Here is a 14409-nt window from a genome sequence, read left to right as displayed (position 1 = left end):
CGGTCGCACTTGATGTGAATGATGGTCTCGGAAGAAAGTTCCTCTGTATCTAATTAATCTATATAGGAAGCGAGGTAGTCCTAGATGATGATGAACACCTGCTACAGTTTCCCTCATGATATGGTGTATATTGACGGGGTGTATCAGGCTTAACAGGTTCATTTGAACCAGTTTGGTAACCCTCAGTAACAACTGATAGAACGCTACGGCGTATTTCTGACAAATAATCATTTGATGGGTTTGATGACACGTTAGACTCATTTCTTGCTTGCTGACCATGCTGGGAATAACACTTTTGGGTGAGACTTCGCGGGATTCTCTCCCTTTTTTTATTGTTACTATACTGGACTGCTTGGTGTTGGAATAACACACTCCAATCAGGGAAACATGCAGTCCGGGTGGAGACAATAGTCGTATTCATTTTGTCGCTTTTTTCCTAGAGGAACATAGACACAGCAACCAGCTGAAAATTCTAGCGGACACCGTATCACAATCAAGCCACTTCAGTCACTTGTGGTCACGGGCATCCGGGAGCTCTCAGGGCTCAACAAACTGCAGACCTGGGCAACGCATGCCGGGCGTCTGGACTAATACGGCAGCCTGACCGCTCCCCCGATTCGCGATATAGCGGATTGTCTTTATGGCGACGTATATCGCGGCATTTCTCATGGATGGGTGGATGTGGTGTACTGAGGCAGGCTCCGACTATTGCTATATAAAATCGCATCCTTTTGAGTAATAGTCTTTGCATTGAACAACTTCAGCACTGTCAAACCGCGCACTGCTTATCCGATGAATTGAGAATGCTAAGTGCAGGATGATAGAGATTGGACCCCAATGTTGACACCACCGCTCCTGGATTAGACCGGCAAACTAACACCTAACACTAGCATGTGTAAATACTGGTCATGAGCAATGGAAGAAGTCTTCGGTTCCCCCATCTCTAGGCTCTCCAGTCTCTGTCAATCGCGTAGGGATTGTACTAAGCCCTTCATGAAACGGTCAATGTATTTTGATACCGTGGTCACTTAGGATCACATAGTTAGTACTCGACCTCCATCTCTGTCTAGGTCTCTCTCATCGGCCATTTCCACTCTTACATTGCTAGTAGAGGTGGATTGACAGATAACACGCAGCTATTCAGCTGCTCTTGGAGCTTGCGGAACCCTACTTGCGCTCAGATTAATTCTCTCCTTGGACTCAACTGGGATCTGGAGTGTCGGGCTGGGGCAAATCAGCACCCAAACACTGATCTCTTCCGGGGGATACACAATTTTGTCAGTGGTGTCCAATAGCGTAGTGGCAAATTTACCCCAACTCATATTCTCCATGCTATATTTTGCATGCAACGGTCTTGTCACGACCATGGTCCTAGCCTATGGATGGAGTCAATATGCAAACCAGCGGAAAGGACTCCGTGTCTCCACCAAGCCCATAGGCACAACGAAGCACGTACTGCCTCGCTCTGCCATATCACTATGTCATTTAATTCATTATTGTATCGACGCTCGTGCACTGGCTCATCTCTGACAGCTTTCTTCTTGTCGTGATCGAAGTGTACACGGTGAATCTGGAGCGAGATCCCACCAACGATATAATAACCCGTGGGTATTCGGCAGTCGCCATTGTCGTGGCTATTTCGGTTGGAGCTGTTGCTCTTGGTGCTCTTATTGGATTGAGCTTCAGACGTTTCAAGTCCGGGATGCCGGTCACCGGGAGCTGTAGTCTGGCTATTGCAGCTTCTTGTCATACCAAGGAGGATACAGCGGACCTATCTCGGCAAGATGAATCAGTGTTGCCGCTTGAATGGGAGCTGTGGCAGGGAGGGAACCCGTGAGGCGTCGCACCTTTTCAAGCGCAGAAGTTCATATGCCACAGCATGGCTGGGTTTATCAATAATGTACATAGTCAAATAGCACAATAGTTTGTCTCTACGATGCTAAAGGTGGCGATCTAGTTGCATGTAGCTGATCCTACAATCTAAAAAGAAGCATTGGTTTTTCTTTGCTCATCAAGTTCCTCTTGCCTCTTTTAGTGATAATCCCTCTTCTCGTGGTCTAAATTCATGCTTTAGGACACCACGACCTATGAATTACAGGAATGGAGGCCTCTTAGAACCCGTTGACGCGTATCGAAGTGAATGGTTCATTTCTTTTCCAATTCCAAACGATACCAGTAGAAACAAAGGATCGACGTGATTTCTAGAAATCCGATGAGCCTAAAGTTGCAGCTGGTAAATCCAGATGCCTAACTTCCTAGAGGCTCGAAGAATATTGGACTGCATTTGATCTTGCCGATTATACGCCTTAAGTACCCGACACCAGACCCAATGCGAAGCTAGGCGCTACCCAAACCAGCAATGTTTTGCACTGGCAAGCACAACAAAATATTACACATTATATTTTACCGATAGAAACCGCGTTTCCGTAGACCACCCTGAGGGGAAACTAGGGAGAGCTGATAACGCGTTCTTCAAGCGATGCAACTAGCAGTCATGGATTGACATTGTTTTTGTTTTCGAAATTTCCATACAAAAATGTCATTTGCGAGATGCGTGGAGTAAGCAAGTCTATCTCACTTCGTTGACAATACACAGTGGACGCCAGCTATTTTACGCTGAGTACTTCCTCCTGTAGTGTTAAGAAGCGCACATATGGCTCAACCTTGTATCGCCTTTTCAGCTGGCTTGCATAACTCATCTCCAACAGCTTGGCATTGTCAATGGATGTCAATGAGATCCTAACTAGGGTAGAACCCAAAATAATCACACCTGAGTGATCACAAATGTTCTCAATATGTCGGTCACAACAGTAGACATTTTAGCGGTCAGAATATTTCACGTTGCATACATAATGATGAGATAGAACTTGTACGCGGGCGTAGACGCTTGAAGTAGCCAATGTCTATCCCAGTAATAATTGACCACCTCTCCAGGCAGCTACAGTTGTTACTACCACCCCCATTAACCCATTTACTGGCCTTTCAATCTCTTAATTATCAAAATATCTGAAGCATAAAACACCAATTTAACTTGAACCAAGTGGAGATCACACGCCAACTGTGCAAGCTATTGAGTATGCTGCACTCAACCAAGGGGCTACGGTCATTCAACAGCTACTTTCTCCAAAAGCAAAATGTGGTTCCAGACTCGAGGTTGTATCTATATTAACGTGCGTGAAAAAACCTTGCCTGGAACATATACACAATGTTTCTCCTATTGCACACCAGTAGGAAGTATGGTTAATTAATGTGGGCTATCTATTTCATAGCTTAACTGTAGTTCGGCAGAAAAGATCTATTAATCTAGCTAGATATGATACGTCAATTTATATAAAAATAGCTAATACGCATAACACTATGATAGCATATGTTAGCTAGTTTCTAACAATCACTTTTTTGTCACGAGATGGCAGGATAAAAGCTTCCTAGAATACTTCCCAACTCACCCCGCAGGCAGTCAAACCTATTGTACAAATCTCAGAATGGAAGAGCTAACCTTGTGACGGCCCAAGATACGTATTTTAATTACCATAAACATCAACGTGCACCTAACAGACATTGTTGGGTGCTAATGAAGGACTAGAGTCATTCTTCGCATGATTCATACTCTGCAAGTGAAATGTCGGTGGCTCCCGCGGATGATCATCGCCACCCCATCCGAAACCTTCCGGGAAGTTCGACCGCGAAAATCGATTGTACAACAATACGGACCGCCGTCTCGAGTGGAGATAACTATTCTTCGGCAACGCCATATTTGCCGACAGCGGACGGACCTCGGCGGGTCCAGAGGGATCCACCACGGCAGGCATGCCGGTGAATTTATAGATGAGGTTAAGGGCGGGGATGGATAGACCGTGGACCACTATGGAGAAGAGGACAAGCCAGTAGACGACTTCGACAACGGTTAGCATGCTCGATGTCGAGAGATGAAAAGGGACACCAGTGGTTTTAACTAACTTGGACTTAAAGCCTGGACGAGACGGGTCTCTTCCGGGTCACCATGGCCTAATGGTGGGAAGAGATGGCGGGCATGTTCAACGTAAAAAACAGCTCCGATTCCTGGGGTCATAAGCAGGATGCTTTTTGAAATGAAGACCGATATGGTACATTCCCGGAGACATACCGATCGGCCCAAAGTACCCCATGAACAGAGCCTCCTTCCAGTTCTTACACACTCGTGGTATCAGCCGATACAAGAGCATAACACTTGGGATCCGTCGAAAGAGCAGCACTAGAAGTCCCAGGAGTATCAGACGCCAGTAAGTGATTCCCGTCTCAACTGGCTGGTGGAACTCGTTCCAGGGGAAAATGGAGCCAATGTACATAAATCCGCCTATATTGAGGAGGACATCGATGCATGCATTGACCTCATCATGGCGCGCCTCTGTCTCGGCAAGATATTTCCCATCCCAGTTAAGAGCTCCTCCGGCAGCGAAACAAGCCAGGAGGTCGTTTGTGCCGATGCACCCGCATGTCCCAAGTAAGAAGAGCTAGTTAAAGATGGTGAGGGAAGGGTGGCACATGGGTAAAGAGACGAGAGACTTACCCCCAGGGCCGTGGGAAAGAGGAGGTAGCTTTCACTATCAATCCATTTGCTAGAAGAGACCTCAGTCCTGAACAAAGGATATGCACACAGCACGGTTGACTTACCGTCGCAAGGCAAACCTCAACCCGTGCAGACTGCCATAGCCTACCACTGCCCCGTACACAACCCCCATGGCCACGTAGTATAACCATGTTTCAATCACCCACATCTCCAGCGCTTTGCCCACGCCCCCTCCTTGACGGCCGATCTCGCCTGATCTCTCGACAAGCCCCGAGTTTGCCTTTCCAGCATGTCGCATGAGATACGTTGCCAGCATGAGGAAGGGAAACCCAAACCCATCGTTAAATCCGGCTTCCGAAGAGATGATTTCTCGAAGATCCCGCGCCACGTATTTATCTGCAAATGGGCCTTTGGCGATAGCCTGGGACAGAATTGGGTCGGTGCAGGTCACGCAGGAGCCGATGATTAGCGCAGAGATCTGGACGAATAAGAATCCATTCGGGTGAGTTTGAAAAGCCGTGACGTACGAACGAGAGATTCGGGATGGTGGCTAGAATGCACCCCGAGGTACACAACCACATCAGAGTCATATTCGGAATCAAGCAGATAAACATCTCCTTCCAGCGTTTGCGCTGATACTTGGCAGGCAGTTGGTAGCCAGCAATTACCAGTTGGACACCAATCACCACACGGCATATACCCTATCCAGGTGAGCCGTGGGTCTCGGACCATTTCTAGGGCATTAGCATACTCACCAAGGTTATGGGTTCCTGTTGATCTTTAATCGCGGAACCCCATCGCGTCGCATCAAGAAATTTGGCAGCCACCGGTCCAAGAACGATACCTATCAGGACCGCGGGTACTGGGACGACAATGAGCGGGGGTTGAGGGCGCTGATGCTCTACGGAATACTCACATGCCTCTCCTAGGTACCAGACATTCTTGATCTTGATGGAGATGAGTCCGTACAGTAGAACGAATGCCCCTAAGTCTGGTCAGCACAGACCCATCATATCCATGAATCTCCGTACCTAGCACGCCAAGTATCACATTTAACTCGCTCACATCCAGTGTGGGCATGGTTGGACAATACAATGGTCTGAACAAGGAACCAACTCGTTCTCTAGGAAAGGGAAGATGCGGCGGCGCCACGCTAACCGTTAAGTACTGATGAGGATCACTATCAGCCCCTGAAACAGGCAGCGTTGATTCGCTAACAGTCGCAATCTGCTCAAAAATAGAAGTTTTTGGCGCCAAGAGACACGCCGAGACTCGCTCCGCCCAGTAATCGGGCATCGTTAACGCCAAGCCCTCCGCCGAGAGGGCAAGTTCCTGGAGGAGACTGTCGATCTTCCCACAGATTATCGCGCTTAAGGTTTCAAACCTCGCAGAATGCTCTTGTTTTGTCTTGGCGGTCGTACAACTGGTGCGACTGGAATCCAGGTGTAGGTTACATTGCCCCCTTGCTGATCTTCGCAGTCAGAGTAGAGTAGCTAGACGCTCATCGGGCAAGGTCTTGTGTTAGAGCATATTATCCGATGGGCCAAAGAGGATGTCTTCCTCTCCAAGGTAAAGCATGTGTTCCTTTCCAGGCAAGGCCTCTATGATACGGCTAGAATGGTGTTTGGCCAGGTTAGGTTAGATTAATAGGGCCAGTTATTAGACTTCCGCATAACCCAACTGTTACGGACCCCGGTCTAGTGCGGCACTGTCAGATAATATACTGGCTACGGTAACGATAGGAGCGGTGAATATTATCAGTGGCAGAATATTATCCGGACGACAATATCTACGTACATAAATATTATGGAACTCAGAATAGTATAACTACAATACTATTGAATAGTTCATTATGAGAATAAGCTATAATAACAGAATCTCTCGGGATTAAATATAGTAAATACCGAACTATATATTAATCTGATAAATATAGATATATTCTTCGTGTAGTAGCTTCTCTACACGAACTGTATTTGGGACGGCAGCATTTACATTAAAGACGAGATGGTAAATAAACTTGGAAAGTCTGTTGCAATGAAAAGACTATTTGTCATAGCGCTCCTTGACCGAGCGAGCGGTGTATCCAATGTATGAGAATAACAAAAACAACGCGGGTAAACCTGGATATTTATCTCCAGTGATAAAAGGAAACTAACATGGAGAATACAAAAAGAATGAACTGAAAAACTAAAAAACTAAAAAACTAAAATCAAAGATGAATAAACAATTCCGGTGACTGATAATAGCGTCGCAGTTGTCAAATAAAATTGTTTAAAAGTTCTCAGTTGGAGGTCGGGCCATTCCAGCATTTCTGAGTCTCTTTGTTCAGGTAGCTTTTACTATGTAAATCAATCTGGTTTGTGTAGGATATATCTCTGATTAGCGCGATGTCTGGAAACTGTGTTTACTATTGATAATCTCGGTATTCAGCAATTCTCAATCCTCGGAATTATCGTTGTTGCGTACGTCGTACTTGGGCCGACGTGAAATATATATTTGGGAACTAGGAAGCCCTGACTTAATATTAGGGTCAACACAAGTGGTCCTTATGTAAATATAAAGGATTTTTGGAAGGTTCCAATAGATAGGACAACGTTCCTTCATCGTCCTTGTCTATCCTCACTATTTTCTAGGTTCGCTAGTTGAATTGAGGAGAACATAGAATCATCCTCGTCCTCAATTTTATAAAAGGATGCAGACGCCGAGGATATAGTAGAATTCCCAGGGACCGGTTCCAACGGACCATTAGTTGTTTTGCACCCACCCACATAGTCAACTTTCACCCGACATCCGTCAGAAAAAATGCCGATTCACACTTCGCACAATCACCACCCGTCTCTTGGTGTATATGATCATAGGCCCTAAGTCTTGATATCAGTATAAGCCCTTTCAGGACGGGAAATGTCCTAAACTAACGCGGCGATTTCCCTCCCTTTCATTTCGCAATCTTTCGCTTCGATAAAGACACCGCAGCCATACTCGACGTTCTTGCCATCAGTATAGCACTCACCCTCAGTATTCCTGCAAGTCATCATCATCATCAGTACAATGCATAATAGGAGATGGATATGGTTGGAGCAGTGGGTGGTACTTGTAGGTGATGTCATCCTTCAGGAATGACTTGGCCATATCACAGAACGATCGCAAGTTAGCGAAGGCTTTGCATCGGTGTGAGCCCCCACAATCATAGGAGGTCTCAGATGCGGTCGGGATAGTTGTTGTAGGGGTTGATGTGGTGGCTTCACTAGTTGTTGTTGTCGAGGTCGATGTTAACCGGGGCATAGCCATCGCATCATATGAAGCCAGTCTGCTCAAGATGCTTGACTGTATCGATGACCGTTTGGCGCTGTCTACAGATGGTGCAGGAAATAAACCTTCCATCTGGGTTGTAATGGGCCCATCATTGGAGATGGTGGTAGTGGTGGTAGTGGCCTCAGCGGAACAAGCTTTGATGGTCGCGCAATGGCTCGACGTAGTGGTGGTGAGTGTGCTGGCAGGAGCGACGACGGAGCTGCCCACATATTCGGTACAGTCTGGGGCAGCCTTTTCCGAGTCGCACCCATCACCGTCCTCATCACCTCCAGGACTGCACCCCTGACCCCTGCAGATGCCGAATTGACAATTGGGCCCCGTGCAAGTGTGACTGGAGCTTTGGCAGGCAGGTCCTACACACCCAAATGAAAAGCAGTTGAGCCCAAAGCATCCACCGTTGCCACCGCAATGGGGCCCAACGCATCCGGATGCCTTGCAATTGGAACCAGAGCAATTGCCATCCGGCCAGAACAATGAAGCCCTCATAGCATTTCTCTCGTCAATGGAGAGCAATAATCTTGACTCTATCACATTCTGCCAGAGCTGGGTAAAATACTTTACAGCGAGCACCTCAGTACTCTCCAACCAAACACGTTCTCCACAAATGGTTACGACCTTGATCAGCTCAAGTCGGACATTCTCGGTTTTAGTCTGATTCACGAATTGTCTCATTCACAAATGGCGTTTGGATCCCGGGTATATGGTATAAGAATCCTTCTGTCAAACGAATATTTACCATAGCAATACTCTGCTTCTGTGGTTAATATCTATGGGTATTTCTAAAGTCGATGTTCCTTTTTCCGGTGGACTTAACAACGCGGCTTATGGATGGGGCGCCGTTACCTCCATCAGTGAAAGTGAAGAGGCCCTGAGAAATGCCGGTTTGTGTTTCGTAAATGTCCCCGGGTCCCAGTAAAATGTGCTAATGAAAAGAAAATCTAGACAGCTTTGCTTTCTATGTCGTTGGTCAGTTTACCTCGCTCCTTATCATTTTGATTAACTTCATTCCCTAATTACGCCGGCTCATGCAGCCATGTATATGGATGTATATGGATAAAAACGACTGGTCTACTGGGGTGGCCGCAACCTACGAAGATATGATGGAGGAAATTCGGAGACAGAAGATGAGGAGGATAACAGCAATGAAGACTGATTACATATCCCGGAATAGATCAAGAAGAACGCGTGACGCTACGTAAGGTCCAGGAGAAGATAGATTAGATCATGAATGGTAGCACAGGTTGTACTAAACCACTACCAGTATCTTTGTTCGGATAGTATGAGTCTAGCCTGCTACAACACAACATTGGTATGTTATATACTTTCGGGAATAGTGTAAATTGTGTTAAATTTTAAAAAAGTTAACAAAATACACTACATACTTCCTAGTACATCGAAAAGACTATACATACTCATCAGGCCCACGGATGCCAATGCCTGTTCGTATCTGCCATTGTCGAATATTCCATGCTGGGCTCGGCAATCCACACAGACCCTGTCTACCTTGCCAGGGGCTGCATCAACCCATCGACAGGAGTACATATATCTGCACCCTCCACCGACGACGATTGGGCCTTCGGCTATTGGCTCCCACTCTCCTATCTTTATATCCAGTGCCTTGAAAGGTACCCAAGGTCCTGATGTATCGTTGTTAGAAGTATTGTGGCGCCTCCTCCCAGCAGCGATATACCCGAACACTTCCTCTGCAACGTATAAACTAAGCCATGAATCGACCATATGAGGTGGATATCTAAAGTCGCTTGGGCTAAATTTGGATGGAAAACAAGTGTTGATCTCTAATAGTAATAGGTTAGGAAAGCAGGCTATACTACTAAGAATATCATAGGACTATGTAGCGACGTTGAAGTCAGTTAGATATGGGAGCTGTTGCTGGTTATAATGAGGGGGCGTGGATGGGATGACCTTACCAGCTCCCCCATAAAACGCAGGTCAATACCCAGCCGCTCAAGCACTGGGAGCTTTACTGCCATGGCCTTCAATTCATCAAATGTAAAGAGCGATCGACCCTCAAAATATGGATAGCCCTGGCGTCCCGTTTTGCGAAATCTAAGTCGACGCAAGGAATGGCCCTGATGGCGTATAAGACTCACAACGATGGATCTGGGTAAGTCAAATGCAGTGAAAGCCTCCAGCGCAATTATACGTGAAAGAAATTGATCCAGGGAGTCATGAGCGTGCGTGGCGAGGCCTGCATTGGCGCGCTTGACGTTCCGTAGAGATAAGGACGTCAGATATGGAACACCGGATGTAAGACTACTGAGGTGGTCTAACAGCTTGGTCAGTTTGAGTGGCCTACCCTCGGTTACGAACACGCTTCAGGCTCATTTAATTAACAACCCCAAGGGGCTTGTACTGGCTTGGATGCCCTATAGAATGAAGCATATCCCGTAATATTAGTCCAGTGAACATTGGCTTTTACTTCAGCAGTAGCTAGCCTCAATCCGCAATACGCTTGCGCAAGTCTAGACCCCAAGATACCACTTCAATGTAACCATTTAATCTCCAAATATCACGCCGGATAACGCGCGGTTAAACTTCCACCTTCCTTCTCTGTTATCTGGTTAGTGTCTTACCGCCCGGATCTACTCATGACCTTCCTAATTCGCACTGTCGGAGCGGACCGCCTCGGTTCATTCCACTCGGGATTGCCGCCAAGAGTTTCTATTGTCCACTTGATCTACTTGGAAGACTTGCATTCCCCCATCCGATTTGGATCGAGTGGGTCTTCAGTCATTAGATCATTGGAAGAGTCGGAAAGCCTCACTGAGAATGAAGACCGGAAATGAGTGCCAAGGTGTTAAGTGCAGGAGATCAAGATAGATAAAATTAATGATTGGGAATAGTTTTATGTTTCCAGGTTCAAGAGATGTCTTGAACCTGAGGGGGAGTATTAGAATAAAGCTAGTATATATTGGGACATTATGTGAAGATATACCCAATACTCCTCAGAGTGGTTGGGCAGAACATGCTTCTGAATACAATCACTTCAGAACCCCCAAACAATCAAACAGAAATCAACCCGACCCTATAATCTTACGAGATGGGAACGATAAATCAACACATGAAAGTCGTAAATAACACGTATAAGTTTCTTATTGTCTGCTCCTCCACGATTATTATATCTTCAACTTTTCCTTCCCACTGACGTATCCTGGATTCCGTTTTGCCACCAAGGTTTTGCAAGGCCGTATGCAACTAATATATCCAATAGATTAAGCACCACCAGCAGCCACCTCCATGAAGAGTTTCTCGCGCTATATTACAATGTCAGCGCTGATTATAATAATACGTTGCACTGCCGAACAAACCTTCAAGAACACCGAGAGAAGAACACCTATGCCACCGGCAACAATAAGCAGGGTATAACTGTGGTAAAAGTTAGCGATAGACTTTTAAGTTTAGCAAACTACAAATAGAACTTACACATAGTCAATAGCATCGACAATAACATCTAACGCCGCGGACTGCTCTGACTTAGTCAACGTGCTGAAGAATCCACTTGCAGTTCCGCCAATTGTGTTCTTAATGTCTGTGGTATCGGCGTTCGGAAGCAAGTTGATTAGACCCGCAGTTGCTTTGTTCACGAAGATAGCGCCGGCCATACCCAGTGCTAAGACGATGCCTCCCAGTTGAGCTATTCTTGTTAGTCTTGTTTACGAAATAAAGAATGTGGACTACTTACAAACCATCATAAAGCCAAGGGCCCATGGGATCTCGGTCTTCTTAACTTTAGCCTGGACAACGCTATATCCTGCTTGGTTAAACGCGCCAACACCAAGGGCCATAAGAGAGGTGTATCCGTAGATAGCGCTGGCAGAGGTATCTTTTTTAACAGTGTCTAAAGGGGTCAGCGTTGGGATAAGTATTGCGATAATTAGGCATCTTAGCTTACACATTAATGCAGCGGCGACGAGTTCGAAAATAGAACCAAGGAGGTACCATGGAAGGTAATAACCGAATTTGGACATCATGTGGCCGTTTGCAATGATGGCGAAGATGAGCACCATTACAAAGGGTAAAATACGCAGCGAGGAGTGGACTGCAGTATCACCCTGGACGGTATAAGTATAATATCTTGGGAACCAGGGTTGCTATCTTACCTGAGTAAATTGGAAGAACAGGGGAATATAGTACACGGAAATAAACAATCCGCTGCTGGCACAGGCTAGAAGTTTATTAGCATCACCAAGAGGTTGGAGCATTTTATAGGTTTATACTCACTGTTAAGGATGAACAGAAGTAGCAGTGAACGCCTCTTAAGGAAATGAATCGGGAACAGTCTGTTTTCCTCGTTGCAGAGGATGTAGAAAGTCTGCTGAACACCAAAGACAACGAACAGAACGCCGGACACCACGAACAGTGCAATGGACGAACCGCTGCCCCAACTCCATTCCACTCCGCCAAAGTCGATAGCCATAATTAACGTAGCCAACGCACCGACAAACAAGACAATGCCGACCCAGTCGATATTGCTAGCTTTCTCTTTCGGGGTTGCATTGGGCATGGGCTCGAAGGAGGGCAAAAGAAATGCGTAGACTGGGGAAAAAACTGCTCCAACAACTAGGTTGATGTAGAAGGCCTAACAGTATTAGCATGGGAGGACTTCTTGAAGCGGGAGATTTGCAGCCATACCCAACGCCAAGTCGCGGTGCTTTCGGCGAAGGCTCCTCCAATCGCTGGACCGGTGACAGTTCCGATACCCCACGAAACGGCACTAGACGAGAAACATTACAGTGAGTATTAATATAGAGCTCGAGATTTCGCAGTGTTACTTACGTCAAACCAATGTAGAATGGACGTTCAGATACGGTTGTGTTCACAGACAGCTGGGTCAAGACGCCGAAATACATACCACTTCCCTATATTAAGTTAATATCCAGAGGCCTATGCATTTATACAGGCATTTCAGCTTACTCCAGCGCCAGCCATGGCTCGTCCGACAATCATCCCGTTCATGTTTGGGGCAGCACCACAAAGAGCCGAGCCTGCCATGAAAAGAATAACACACTAGTACTCGAGTTAGCAACACTTAAACTTTGATACTGCTTTACAATCAGGCGTTCTTTAGCATACCCCAATATAGAGCCATTTGGCATTGTAGGTTGCGTAGGCCTTAGACCAAGGCAGCACCAGTGCGGAGGAGGTAAGGGAGAATCTGCGAAGGCTTAGCTAAATTATCTTGTAGGACAGTCAAAATCATACCCCACAGAAAGCCAGGAAATCTGGTCGGCTTCTTGGAATTGGTTGAGAATAGCCTGTAGTTCACAATGGTTAGATGTACTAGAGATAGATATACCGAACAGGAATAAATACAGGTTGGATGTTAGCCACAATGGTATTGTCAAGCGCAAAAAGCATATGGCTGGACAGGATAGCAGTTACAACTAGGATCCACTATTGTTGGTAGGTTAGAATCTACTGTCCCCATGGTAGTTCAGGAGTTGGATACATACCTTAAAGCCAGTGATCGTCCTCACTTCCTTCTGCGGCTCCTCGACTGATGATTCGTGACCCTTACTAATTTGTGAGCTCGAGCTTGGGGTTTGTGAATCCGTCAAGGCATCGGCGGCCCCGAGTTTCTCGACATCTTTCAGACTCGCTGCCATTGTGCTGGCGGTGCTGTGCTGTGCTAGTTAATGGAGGGTATTGACGCACAGACTCTTAGTTTTTGAGTAAATGAAAGTTAAGTTGATGTTGAGTTATCGAAACATTCTGGCCTGACCGGTTATTTATTCTAATCCTAAAGAAACATTGGAACAGCAAATCCAGTCAGATCACGCCAACTGAACGAAGTAAGAGATCTGAAATCATTCTGGGTCGTGACTAATGAAGGCTCCATGGGATGAAAAAGGATGACAGAAGATCAACCAGCCACCCTTTCTCCTCAGGCCCGCTTATTCCAGGAGAAAATTATGATCATATCCCCCTGTTTGCCGGTGCAACTCCAACCCAGTCCAGATCCACATTCTGGGATGCTATGGGATACCGACTGGGATACCGACTGGGATACCGAATGGGATACCGAATGGGATACCGAATGGGATACCAAGATCGAGCTAGTTGCGAATAAATGTAACCCTGAAGTAGTATTCTTCAGAGTCTCCCGGATCAACGCCCGGGTCACCTCATCCCAGCGGGAAAAGCAGATCAGCTATTTCGCTATCCCATCGGGGCAGGACATTAGGCCGTCATCCTGTCTTTGGCGTTCTGGATGATGATAAGCACTGATTTAGCGTCTCCACTTCATATACTTAGGCTACCGGGAAGGCTTGGCGCAAAGGTCACCAACCTCCGAATCAAGACAGTGTCGAATCCAGTGTTGGAAGGGAATCTCTTGGGCACTATTTTAGCAGAATGAGCTGTGGAAAGCTAAGGAAGCTGCATCCATCACGATGTCTCTTTCGGAAGGAGGATGAAAAAGTGTCGCCATAGGTTCTGTTTCAGTCTATCTAGCGAAGAAGACGATAGACACGGCTCGTGAATATCCTAACTCCGTTTTGGATACCTTGTCTAGTTCTCCCCGCGAGGGT

At 46.4% G+C, this 14409-nt stretch overlaps 2 protein-coding genes across 2 annotated transcripts; both read right to left on the bottom strand.

The window, feature by feature from the left end:
• Nucleotides 1-3548: 3548 nt before the first annotated feature.
• Nucleotides 3549-5626, bottom strand: ABOM_008412 (uncharacterized protein; the record flags this gene model as incomplete). The annotated part of the gene is made up of 8 exons (XM_022535541.1): nucleotides 3549-3892; nucleotides 3958-4059; nucleotides 4124-4490; nucleotides 4547-4613; nucleotides 4651-5024; nucleotides 5074-5247; nucleotides 5302-5531; nucleotides 5578-5626. 8 exons carry the CDS (start codon nucleotides 5624-5626, stop codon nucleotides 3549-3551), a joined length of 1707 nt encoding a protein of 568 aa, XP_022386363.1.
• A 5465-nt stretch (nucleotides 5627-11091) lies between these two features.
• On the bottom strand, nucleotides 11092-13485 carry ABOM_008411 (putative MFS drug efflux transporter; the record flags this gene model as incomplete). Its single annotated transcript, XM_022535540.1, has 14 exons — nucleotides 11092-11133; nucleotides 11188-11245; nucleotides 11303-11513; nucleotides 11562-11717; nucleotides 11772-11931; nucleotides 11980-12044; nucleotides 12101-12458; nucleotides 12512-12593; nucleotides 12656-12738; nucleotides 12794-12886; nucleotides 12953-13034; nucleotides 13082-13134; nucleotides 13193-13273; nucleotides 13333-13485. 14 exons carry the CDS (start codon nucleotides 13483-13485, stop codon nucleotides 11092-11094), a joined length of 1677 nt encoding a protein of 558 aa, XP_022386368.1.
• Nucleotides 13486-14409: the final 924 nt, after the last annotated feature.

This window comes from Aspergillus bombycis (genome assembly GCF_001792695.1).
Source record: "Aspergillus bombycis strain NRRL26010 chromosome Unknown contig00085, whole genome shotgun sequence".
In the NCBI taxonomy this organism is placed as follows: Eukaryota; Fungi; Ascomycota; class Eurotiomycetes; order Eurotiales; family Aspergillaceae; genus Aspergillus; species Aspergillus bombycis.
The sequence above is the reverse complement of the archived record's forward strand: the minus strand, read 5'-3'. Positions and strand labels throughout refer to the sequence as shown.